Source organism: Cyprinus carpio, chromosome A3 (assembly GCF_018340385.1).
Source record: "Cyprinus carpio isolate SPL01 chromosome A3, ASM1834038v1, whole genome shotgun sequence".
NCBI classification, from domain to species: domain Eukaryota; kingdom Metazoa; phylum Chordata; class Actinopteri; order Cypriniformes; family Cyprinidae; genus Cyprinus; species Cyprinus carpio.
The window spans coordinates 33,609,526-33,622,871 of record NC_056574.1 but is presented as its reverse complement, the minus strand read 5'-3'; the positions used below and the strand labels follow the sequence as shown (position 1 = coordinate 33,622,871).

The 13,346-nt window shown below is 36.3% G+C and overlaps 1 protein-coding gene across 6 annotated transcripts in view; it reads left to right on the top strand.

Annotated features, from left to right (window-relative positions):
* Positions 1–13,346, top strand: part of LOC109053865 (centrosomal protein of 112 kDa-like) — a 178,200-nt gene that overhangs the window by 110,729 nt on the left and 54,125 nt on the right. For all 6 annotated transcript variants that reach the window (XM_042731031.1, XM_042731025.1, XM_042730999.1 and 3 more), the window contains one exon: positions 834–983. In XM_042731031.1, the coding sequence (XP_042586965.1) occupies positions 834–983 (150 nt within the window). The remainder of the gene's footprint in view (positions 1–833; positions 984–13,346) is intronic.

The following is a 13,346-nucleotide window of genomic DNA, read 5'->3' as shown; positions in this document are numbered from 1 at the left end:
CGCATGCACATGACATCACCGTTTTCAAAGATTAAAGATTATCGGAAACGATAATGGTGCCATTTTCAAAAACTTGCACAGTCCCCAAAACACTATTGTCATGTAAATGAACAGGCAAAACGCATAAAAACTTTCCCATTTTTGGCTGAAAACATATTTGTGTAAATGGCCCCTTAGTAGTGTTTTCAAGTCATTGCATGGATGTGACATAAGCTTTTCTATAGAAAAATAAAGACTTAGTTAATTACTATGTTTTTTCAGTCAGTTAAAAATAAATAAGTGTTTACTAGGATTATTTAAATAACTGTAATTCAAGATTACAGAGATCATTGCGGTTCCCTTTTTTTTTGGTATCACATCAGTACTGCTCATATATTCCCATATTGTTTGTAGAATTACAATTTAATAGTTTTAATGAAATGAGCACTCTTTTGAGAGTAGCTTTCAGTGACGTTCACTGCCTTTTTTACTACAAAGAGTAGCTTGACTGTAGTTGAACTGCCTTAAATTACAGAAGTTTCTCACACACCGAAGCTCTGAACCCATTTCTTCTTGGTTTATCTGCATTCAAAGCACATATTGGAGGTGATTGATTATGTAACACCAGCAGCTAAATTTGAGATCCTAGCTTCCAGTCATAAGATCTGCTGAAAACCTCAAAGACATTGTTGGAGACTGTGACTCCAGATGGCCAAGCATTAAATTCAGCAGAATCCATTATCTGAGTAATTAAACAGACCCTGAGGAGCTTGACTGATCACTGAGCTCAGGAGCCTGTTGCTGACATATCTGTTATAAGATGAACGAGCGTGTGTTTGGATGTGTCCACACAGGTGATAGCTGAGCTGCAGACGTCTCTGAGCAGCGTCAAGGAAGACAGCCGCCAGGCGCAGCAGAGTCTAGAGAGACAACTACAGGAAGCACAGAGCCGCTGGGACGAGGAGAGGAGACAGCTCAACAGAAATGCTGACCAAACCAGCAAGGTCAGGAAACGCAAATACACATCATGTAATCGTATCAGCAAGCAGACTGTTAACAGGCAACTGCGAGATAATAACAGTAAGTATAGCAAATAGGTTCGATTTTGGTGTTGCAGGTGTGATAGAAGCATCTCCAGTTGCATATCAACACCGATTGAGTGTTCAGTTACTTATTTCATATGCAAAGAAGTTAGCCAATCACAAAGGAATTTTTAAAGGTACAGAGGCAAAACAAATGGAAAATGCATGAAAAACCTAAACATTTTTGGTGAGCAAACCTAGTGTAATAACAGGATTTGGGCAACATACATTAGGTGGACATCCAAAACGTTGTTTCTACCGCCGCTCGTACCGCCGCCGCGGCGTCTGCAAAGTGCATTTGCAGCTTTTGACCGCTGAGTGGCGCTTTAATCACAAGTTTTCGAACAAGCGCATCAAAGCACATTTTCGCAAATAGACGTTAGCTTTGCCTCACCGAAGTGTTATATTTGACTGCAGTCGGGGAAAATGAAATAAAAAAAATTTAATATTCACTGATGAAAGTTTAGTCCTTATGAAGATATGTGCGTTTCTTAGAACGAATTCAAGCAGGATAAATGTCAAGCCTATGAGCCTGTGCTTATATTTTCTCTACACCATAATTTAGATTAGACACATTTAAATAGTGTGCAGTATTATTTATATAATATGAATTATGTGTTATATTATTAAAAAGAAAATGTGGTTTATTTTGCATCGGAGCATTAAAAGTGGTAGCCTATTGTGAGCTAGGCTTGCTGTTTTATAAATTATTTTCTTTATTTTAGTAAAACGTAAGGCACTGTATAATTTCGCTCCCATTATTTAGGCCTAATTAAAACAAGAAACGAATAAATTAAACCTGCATGATTTAACTAAATCATTGCAACTCTAAAGAATGGATGGATTGATACAACGTCATCACTTATCAACAAAGTGCACACGATGTAAAAAAAAAGAGCTTCATTAATTGACAACTTCAGTGATTTTAAATGGAGTCTTCTTTGCTTGCTTTCATATAATTTAAGTAAAGTAAAATAAATAAATAAAATAAATAAATAAATGGCAGCCGCATTTAAATGCATAATATAAAATGTATAATATTCCGTAAAATATCAGTGCAAGATTTGCTCTGCATGATGCTGAGTGCACGTGCAGCATTTATTCTTATTTGTCTACATATTTTATCTTCATTACAAATCTTGTTTGGTTTTATTTTGGATAATTACATGTAAAAAATTATTTACTTTGTAATGCATATCAAAAAATGTGAATTATTATTCATATTCAAGTGTTTGTGCGAAAATCATTAATGTGCATGCATGACAGGGAGGCGCCCTCTCGATTACGTGATCTTTTTCCTGATAATGAAATAACTGAAAATTATGGTGTCTCACATACATGAGAAATATATCTACAGAAAGCTTGAAATGTCTTTTAAATGAATCAATTCAAAACGAAAGCATTATGTAATCTGTGAAGGTTGTATTTCTCTTTAAAGGCGCGTCCATGTGGAGAGAGTCAGCACTGTGAATTTCATCTTGCAGCCGACAAGAAAACATTTGTTTATTAATAAATAATTAAAATGTCTCCTTTTTCATAATTATTAGGCTACTTCTGCCTGTGCTTTGTGACAAACTTAATGCATATTCTTGAGTGCGGAATATATTAAGGCTGGATTATAGTTGTAAATTTAATATAAACTTGCGATTAGTTGAATAATGACAAATGAACGACCATTGGAAAATCTACGTGGGAAGCAGACCTATTAAATACCCTCTAGACATCTCTGTTAAAGTTTTTAAAGAATTTTATACGCGTTTGCATAAATTCCTCTTTCAGAACGGTCTGTAATGAGAGATGCCTTAACACTGATTTTTCCTCTGAAACACAAAAACGAAAGTTGAAATAAAAATAAATATTTTTATGTTTTGAGAATGATTGGGCTCAAGCCTCCCCGCGCGTTTGAGACACGCTGCCGAGCAGTGTATGAGCGGAGCGGAGTGATTCTGACTGAAGAGGAGCGGATTTTTTAAAAGTTGGAGCGTCGTGGTTTTCACTCGCTCCAGCACCGCTCCATCACGAGTACAAGTCATGCCAACAGCCCGGAAGATAACTGCATATTTAGCAAGAATTCACATTATAAACATATTTAGTTATAGGTTGGTAAAGATGTTATGTCTGATATGATGTTTTTAATTGTTTCAATAGTCGAGCGGGATGTTACAGGCTAGTTCTCAAGGAATTTGTCTTCCTTTTACTGATTATTTTCGGGGTTAAAGCATGATTTAAACAGATACAGCACATTCACACGTAATCGCTGTCGCAATAATGCATTCAAACAAATGTAATCTTACAGTAGGCTACTTCATCTGTATCTGATTTTGAATGAGCAGAAATCTGTAACAAATTCATCGATCTGTAGATAAAATAACTGACCGAAAATGTAAACTGTTATTTTTCATCACAAACAAAATTTGCACAGCAGAAAGCAGCAATTATACCTTTTAATGCTGACAATTTTTATTAGTTTGGCGTTTGGTAGGACAAAAAGTTTGCACACAATAGCCTAATCCCCTTTGAAACTCTTCTGTAATTTAATTAATTAATTTATTTATTTTTATTTTATTTTTATAAGCTATTATGAACATAACATTTCAACTTTAGCCACGGAGTGAAGGCGGAGCAGTGTTTCTGGTATCAATGAACCGAGGAGCTTAGTGATTATTAAATGCTAGGAGGCGCGGAGGGAAATTGTTGCCGCTCCACGCTCACATACTCTGCTGCAGAGTGAGAGATGTTTCGCCCTATATGAACAAGGCCGTCCAGTGTAGACACGGTTAGACAGTGTCTGCTATATTTACAAATAATTGATATAAGAAATAAAAATAAATACATAACCTAAACCAGCGGCATAACGAGATGAAAATATAGACTAGAAAAATTGATTTAGGCCTACACTTGGTCTGTCCTCCGTCCATGACACTGACTCACTGCGGAGCTGCCAGTTTTAATCTGAACAGCTCTTAAAGCCGAGTGGATGGTTAGATGCATGATGGGCTAGTATAAAAAAAAATATATATTGTTATATTAACACTTGTTTTGAACAATTTCTTTGTCATTTGAATATTGATTTTAAGTAGGGAGGCAAAAAAAATCGATTTAAATTGTAAATTGGATTTTTTTTTGTGGAAAAAATCGGGGATTTTTTTTTTAGGCCATAGGCCTATCGCCCCGCCCTAATGCAACAGTTTTTTTTTTTTTTTTTTTTTTTTTTTTAAGTTAAGGCAACTTCCTCTGAAATTAAGTTATAATAACTAATAAACTTTATTGTGCTATATAGTCAACATTTGAAGTGGATCAAACCTTTCTTTTAAAGTTGTCCTAAAACCTGTTCTGCAAGTTTGAAACCCTCATAAGACTGTCCATATGAAAGAGCAAGAGATTCACACCTTTATCTCGACCCCCACAAGCTATACAGAACTACCCCCAGCCCCCTCCAGCTGAGCTGAACTCGGTCTGTTTTTTGGCTGTGAGGAACGCTGTGTTGTTACTGGGTTGAAACATGCCTGCACTCACAGCAGCCTTACTCTTTTTATTCATTATTTTCCCGCAGCCCATATTATTATTTTCACTAGACCAAAATAATAACAAATTATCAATTGATAATTTATCATTATTTTTGCCAAAATCATTGTTATTTGTTAACGTAGGCGTTTGCGGAAGGCTTTAAGACCAAGCGGAATCCTCCGTCAGCTGCTCCCGCTTTGCAGCGCGCGGGACTCGCGCAAACTGACCCAACATTTAGCAAGACAGGAAAACATTCAGTCTGCCTGAAGGAAGACGTATTAATTGTAAGTTAATGCTGTTAAATAGAGAAAAGAGAGTAAAAAAAAAAAATAGTGTAGGCTATTCTTAAACTTGGAGCTCATTATATTTAAGTACAAATCCAAACACCAGACGCAACCTACACTCTCAGTGTTCTTTCACTGAAAAGTATGCATTTTATTTATTTATTCACAGGCTATATGGTTGAAAAAGTAATATTTCAGTTGAAAACTTTAAGTGCCATTGTTTAAAAAAAATGCATCATAGAAACGTTCATAGACCTTCAGTTGTCATGCTTTGAAATGCCATTTGTAATTTCACTGTATTTTCACCTCCTAAATTACTACCCCAATTCTATAATGGTAAAATGTATTCAGACCGATGGCATTTTTTATGACATTATTATTTATTTTTATTTTTATTTTTAGAATAGGCTAATTGTAGCCTACATAAATGGATGAATCAAAACAAATATATCTTTTTTAACTGCAGGCAGATATAGGCCTATATTATTGTACATTACAAATATTTGGATCGTCCCTTGTTTTTATTAAAGAATAAATACTTATTTTCTTCAAGAATAAACATTATTAAATAAATAATAAAAGAGAGAACCTCTATTAGCCCTTATTTGTAGGTTGTAGGAGATATGCGAGCGATTGATAGATTTAAAAAAGAAAAAAGTGGGTGCTTGGTTTTAGAAAACGAATACAGCTCGTAAAAAATGCTATGATGAAAAAGTCATGCTAACTTATTAATTCATAGAAATAATTTAAGCAATTAAAACTTTTTTTTATACTAGATTCAACTTGAATTTCAATACTATTAAGCTGACTTTAAAATCTCAAGGAGTTTATAAGTTGAAACGGTAAAATGTCACAGTGCATGTTAAATAGTCTAAATGAACTTGCGTCTTATATTGTATCCGAAGATTTGATTGCATGTTAGCATAAAACTAACAATATAATTTTTTTTTTTTTTTTTTAATGAACAATTCCTGTATAAAATGTGACAGCAACCTTTATATCAAACATTTTGAAATGGTCCACAGCTGAGCAACGCGAGAGGCGGATCTGAAGTTATATTTGTTTTGTTCACGGAAGTGAATGTGATGCACAAAGTCATTTTTAGATGCAATGAAAAAAATAAAGCTGGATAAAAACATACACGAAAACAAGCTAAAAAATAAATTACATTTGTGAGAGTTGCATTTTATTACATTCAGAAATAATAACGGCAGGCCTAATAATGCTATAGGCTAATGTTTCAACAGGACATTTTTAGTTCCCTTCACTTTACAACAAATCCTTTAAATGTAAAAAAAATTATCAGAACAGAACAAGAATTACAAATATATAATTCTAATGGATAAATATAATTGCAGCAGGCTATATAATAATATAGGCTTATAAACAACAACAAAAATAATAATTAAAATAATTTAAAGCGATACATAATGTAAGGTTGGGCTTATCTCTCTCATTCGGGACAAATCCAAACATGTTGCCCATTTGAACCTAAACTCTTATTTATTAGGTAAAATAGGCTTTGGATTTCACATGTGTTTCAGTATCGACGGGAAAAAAATCATAATTAGCAAAAATATGCCAAAGTGGCCCGCTGCTCGCGCTGCATGGCTCGGTGAACGACTGCTGTTTCCAATGAATATGTGCGCGTGAGGCACCAGCGCGATCAAAGTCACAATTCACAATTATTGGTCACACAGTAAATGCATAATTCAAAAATGCAAAGTGTTAGCAGTTTGAAAAATCAAGAATTATAACAGAGTTAATAAGAATTATTTGTAAATGCTGGACCGTTCTCATTTCGCTCTGCAAATGGAACCTGAAGATTATTATTATTTTTTTTTTTTTTAACCAAGAATGAACCGAAATGAAAAATTTTAATCCGTATTTATATATATATATATATATATATATATATATATATATATATATATAATGACTGTTTTAAAAACAATAGCATGCATAAGAGCCTTTGTGTAACGGCCTTTCTTTAAATTTTTGATGAGTAGACTGTAGCCTAAGACTATCCTATTTTTTTAATGGCTTTTAAGGATGTTATAATGTATATTATAATGTTATTGTTTTTTAACGTCTTCCTTTCATTTTACAATTACATTCAGTTAGAAATCCGTCCCTTTGCGCCACCTGGTGGTAGTTTCGCAAATGATTTTAACACACGACTGATTTGCAGTTAACGCCGCGGCCCTGCGGCAGCGGTACGCTCGGCGGTTTTACCCATTTTGGTTGTCTACCTACTGTAAGTGTAGAATATGGCCCAACATACTTTCATGTAAGTTAGCAATGAAAATGAGCTTCACTTGTAACATCCTTAACAGAGAGGCTTCTTTAGGTTCATCCAGATGATTTGTTGTTCCGTTGTCTTGACCAATCCATCATGGCTGACTGAGCGTTTTCAGCTCTTTATGTTGGTAACAACTGAAACAACTCTACACAAAAGGCCTCCAACATGCCTTTTTGCATGACAGAGGAGACGGTACAGAGTGCCGGAGTCTGGCCCGGGCTTTTATGGAGTAGACATGACTCTGCTGTCCTTTGTGGAGCTTTCAAAGAGGGTTTGGGATCATGGCCGATTGGAGTGTGGTGTTTTTACGAGCGTTTTGAAGTGGTGACCCCTGCTTTGTCACTAAGGCTCTAATGCTCTCTGTGTTTAGAGTTGGAATTAGAAATCACTCCTTTGGATCTGACCGCTGCTTTTTCTGTACTCTCCCAAACAGTGACTACAGTGTGTATGTCATAAACATTATAAGCACATGCTGAAATAGAAGCTGTGTTCAGAATGGAATTTAAAAAATAATACTACAGTACAGTATGTGCAACAGTTAACTGTATTTTTTAGTTTAATTTTGCTTTATGTCTTTTTTTGTTTAATTTTGTATTTTTGTAATGTATTTAGATTTATTTTTTTTTTAATAGGAGATGAATAGTAAATTGGTGTTTACCTATAATCTTTGTAACAAACCCCCATAATACTTGTTTTCTTTTAGACGTAAGTGCAGTAGCTCTCAAGAGTCCCTCAAGAGGCAGACAAGTTCTAGCAAACACTGTATACGGTATAGCTGAGACAGACCACTGATATTACAATGAATGGTAGAAACTGAAACACCCAGTATGGCGGCTCTAGTAAAGTAATGTCCTTCCAAATAGAGTGCTGCAGTTATGACATTGTGAAGTTGGCATGCCACTGGGTCCCTCAACAAAAACCCAACAGGATTTTTTTATTGGCTATTGGATTATAGCTATTATTTAAAATAAACATAAAGCTATAAACGTAAGACATAAACAAACTACTCTGTGGTCGGATAACCTCAGTGTCACCACCACTAAGCTTCTAATAACTCTTTTAGTCTTTTTTAAAAACATTTACACTGACAGTTTGATTTAGAATAGTGTGCAAGAGTGTGGTTATGAACACAAGGGACTATAATAGCGGCCTATTGAGTAGATGAGTTCACCTGTTCAGCTTGGTGACATGTACTGTCCCAACATCCACTGTAGTCCCATTTAGCCATTTGTTAGCAACCCCACCTTTTTCAAGACAAGTAAAAGTGGTAACACCCTACTATAGGAGGACCAGTTCTCACTATTAACTAGTTGCTTATTAGCATGCCTATTATTAACCTATTGGCTGTTTATTAGAACTTATAAAGCAAATATTCTGCATGATCATATTCTGCATCCCTAATCCTACCCAATACCTAATACCTTACTATTAATAAGCAGCAAATAAGGAGTTTATTGAGAGAAAAGTCGTAGTTAATGGTTTGTTAATAGTGAGAATTGGACTTTAAAATAAAGTGTGACCGTAAAAGCTTAAAAAATAATAATAATCATGATGGGGTATGTATTGATTTTTTTATGACTTTGTATCATAGAATAACCTCATTAAAAAAACTGTGACTTCAGGACAGTTGAACTGGAAGTGCTAAAATGCTAACTCATTTATGGCTTTTGCCCATTAAAAAAAAAAAAAAAAAGTAATCCCTGCAGCAGTAAAAGAGCCAATCACAAGCTGTAAAGAAACTGCCTGGCCTTGGTTGAGAGTGTAAAGTTTATGACTCCATTTATGTCAGATTTTATTGCTGATTTGAAACATCAAAATGGGAGGTTTGCATGTACACAGTAATAAAATATAAACTGTAGAGGAAACATAAAAAAAAAACAATGCAACTTGATGCTGTAAGACTTTTGAGTTGTCTCAACAATTTTTTTATAGTTCTTCTAAGTAACTGCGTTCTGCCAACCTAAATTTGTTTGTTCATGCAATGATGATTGTCTTCTTTTGCTAATAAAGATATTCTTGTCACAGCAACTGAAATAACAAGTACTGTTGTTGAGTTAATTATTATTTTCTGTTTCCTGGATGAAAGAATGTGTAAAAAGCATAGACTGTATAAAAACATGGACGTAGTGTCCGTGACGTCACATGTCGGTTTCCGAAGTGCATTTTTGAATGTTAAGAGTGGGTGGAGCCGGAGCTGGCTGTTGCCATCTTGGCAGCGCATCATCGCGAGTCACTCCCAGATAATCGAAAATGGGCAAAGAGGCAGGAGCTGGTTGTTGAAACCATACCCACCTAGCTCGACGGTGGTGATAGCAGCGGCAATTAAGCTGTCACTCAAGTGGCCACGCCCTTAATTATGTAGAACTTTAAGGCTTAATATAGTCTAAACGTTGTTAAAAGTTGTTTTGAATGGCAAGTTTTGATGTATGGAAAAATTGCTTTTTTTGTACCAGGCTGTAATCATATTTTTTTCTGCTGTAAAGTTGGGCATTTTAACATGGGGAGTCTATGGGACTGACTCCCATTCGGAGCCAGTCGATGAATTGCAGTTTTAGTCACTTCCGTGTTGGTTTCACGAGAGAGACCAGAAGGTTGCCGCTTGGTAAAAAGCCACCATCTATTTACAAATGACTTATTTCTTTATCAGTTTATCTCAGTAAATTTATGATGGTATGGAGAAAATAATGAAATGTTATAAAAATCATAATGGACAACATTGTCTTTGTAAAGCATCTTACAAGACTAGGATATCCAGGATATAGATTTAAGTGTTTGAACATACTCAAGGCCTCAATACCTGACACTCAAACCTCAAGAACGGTGATGAGCTCTTTAAATCACTGCACAACAAACAACTAACAATAATGAAAAAAACAACAATGAAAAAAGTTTAAATGAAGCCAACAAACAGCAAAACAATAACCCTTTATAAGTATCTGCATGATTTATTCAAACTCACAAAGCCTTAACATTTCAGCAATATGAAATTCTTTGTTCAGACAACTTTGTTTGACTAGTTAGGACAACATTTGTGGTCTGACATTGGTTTTTATGTTCAATTCTGTTGGTCTGACAAGGGTTTATATGTAGTTTCAAGAAAACTGCATTTCTTAGTATTTGAGACTCAAAAGGTTTCATTAGCTGGAAATTATGCAGTAGCATTTTTTACAGTGTAGTTCAGGGGTGTCAAACTCAGTTCCTGGAGGGCCGGAGCCCTGCAGAGTTTAGATTCAACCCTAATTAAACACAGCTGATACAACTAATCAAATCCTTTAGACTTATTTGAATACTACATGGTATGTGTGTTGGAGCAGGTTTGGAACAAAACTCTGCAGGGGTCTGGCCCTCCAGGAATTGAGTTTGACACCCCTGGTGTAGTTTTTGAGACTTCAGTATTTTCAGTATGACGTTTTATTCAATGTTACTGCTATGACAATGTAAAGCCATTAAACACAGTAACTTTTGATATGTGCATAAAAAGGGTGGACCTCCCAGCGATCTCCTGCTCTCTTGTTGAGTGAGTTTCAGATTGACACAAGGTTCAGCTGATTAGGAGCATAATGGAGTCTAAAATGCTCTGTCAGTCAGGGATTGTAGTGCAGTTACTATTAGCGATTTTTCCACTGCTTGGTACGACTTGGCTCGGCACGGCTCAGTACGACACAGCTCAGCTCGGTTTGCATTTCCACTGCAGTTTAGTATCGCTAGAGTGGGCGGGATTATTCACATGTCGTTATAGTTGCACCGCCTCTACTGTCAAGACTCCTAAAATAAAGTTTTTCATTCCGCGTCGCCCCATCAAGCTCTCGCTGGATCTGCTACTCTGTGATCAACGAGAGGAACGTCTGTACTTCCTCAGCAGTCAACGAAACAGCCACTTTTTGGTAGTTCAAAAAGGTGCGCTTGTTTAAAACAGTTGCGTTCGATCCTTTCGCTGGCTGTGCTGATTTAAATCTAGAGGTTCTTTTGTGTTTGTGTCACAAGTTCAGTGATGCAGGTAGTGACGATTCTCTCTGGCCAATCCATGATCAGCAGAGTTTACGCGTCACATTTTGGTAACGGTACAGTTCACTTAGAACCTAAACCGAGGTGGTACTAAAAAAAAGTACCAGGTACTGTACCCAGTTGAAACCCCCCCCAAAAGTGAACCGTACCGAGCCGTACCATGCAGTGGAAAAGCACCATATGTGTGTTTCTCCACGCAAAACCTTCAGTGTGCTCAGTTTTCTGAGTCCAGAGTGTTAACTGCTGCTAATGAGAGTCTAATTAATGACTAACTAGTATCATCTAAGTCAAGACATATGTATAGCATTACTGATAAGACAGAGAGAGAGAGAGAGAGAGAGAGAGAGAGAGAGGAAAGAATGGTTTGCACAGCCTGTGTGTTTGGATGGTAAGAATAAGCGTGTCACACGCTGACATTGTTGCCAAGTCGCTCACTTCAAAGGCGGATTATGAAAGCTGAAGGGCTTGAGACAAAAAAAGTTCAGAAAGAAACATCAAAGTGTGGCACGTTTGAATGTAATAATCCCAAAACAGTTTTTCTGATTGCACTGTCTGCTATCAGATGTCTCTGTTGCTCATATTGCTTAAGATTAAACCCTTGTTTGTTTGTCAAGTCTCCTAAAGTCACACTTTCTCCACCCGAAAGCTTTAGAAAGACGAAGCAGTCTGTCTTTAATCGACTGTGCTACATACGTCTGTATAAGGCCCAAAATAGTGCTGTCAGATAGAGTATATGTGTTACCTCTCTATGACTTTTTCATTCTTTTCTCCTTGTTTGCCCAGCTCACAGCAAACTTCTAAAAACATATAAAGCATGCAAGACTTGTTGATGGCATGTGCTTCTCTAGAAGCCATAAGTCTGTATGAATTCAACTTTTAGTAGCACTTTAGTTTAGGAACAAATTCTCACCAACTAGTTGCTTAGTAGCATGCATATTACTAGCATATTGGCTGTTTATTAGTACTTATAAAACACATATTAATACCTTATTCTGCATGACCATATTTTAGATCCCTTAATCCTACCACATACCTAACAACATTACATTAACAACTACATTACTAACTATTAATAAGCAGTAATTAGGAGTTTATTGAGGCAAAATCATAGTTAATAGTTAGTATTGGACCTAATAGTGAGAATTGGACCATACAATAAAGTGCCCCAACTTAAAAAAAAAAAAAGGTTATGTTTAGTTGCTGAATCTTCAAGTACTATGCTACCTACAATCCTAGAGAGATCCACCAATCAGAGATGTTGCTATCACCGTAATGAATTGTGGAAGAGTTGTAGTCAGCTTTTTGATACAGTTTTGAGGCTTTCTTGCATTTGTTAATATGAGAACAGATCAATTATGTTTGTACAGTATAAAGAAAAAGAAGTTCAGTGGTGGTTTTGATAAGATATACATAAAAAGTGATTTAGCTCATGACTCTTAATTGAAGTTTTGTTTTAATGCCTAATTTAAGAAAAGAAAATGAATGGGTAAAAAAAAAAAAAAAACACCAGAACAAAGGCCTCTGCTCACATTGAGTGTGAAAGTGGCCGTTTGACCTCTTTTAAGTTTCATCTTCAAAGGCTTTATGCAAATGCTGCAGAAGTTGTCTTGTAGAGCGTTTGGTTCACACTGAGCCCCTCTCGGTAGTCTTTTTTTTTTTCCATAAACACCAGACATTGTCTTTGTCACAATGCATTCTGGTGTTGCTGTATTGATGAAGCATGCATGTGATGTGACCTTAGAATGTGTCCTGTAGTGCAGCATTCAGAGCACATCCAGATTCAAAAAGCTATGATGCCTTAAAATGTTCCCTAGATAGGCTGCTGTCTTGCTGTTCAAACTAAATGACTGCATATTTTTGATGTCCTGCTGTTAACCTTTTTTCCTCTGTCTGATCGGCAGTAGCATGTGCTCCTACAACTAGTTTAACACTGATATGACTGCGGACATCCTTTCTGATACATACCTGTGTTCAAAGCCATTCAGCCACATTGTGACTCACCTTGGTGCAGTTGTGTTCCTGCACGCAGATGGCAAGGAAGGGCGCGTATGCTGGTCTGGTTTCAACCCCCTGCTTAAACACAGCAGTCCCATCATGCACAGCTGCTGTTTAAGCCTGGCTTTGCTCTCGAATTCTGCTGCCATGCCTGGCTGTGACATCAACAATAGCACCCCACCTCCAGTGTCA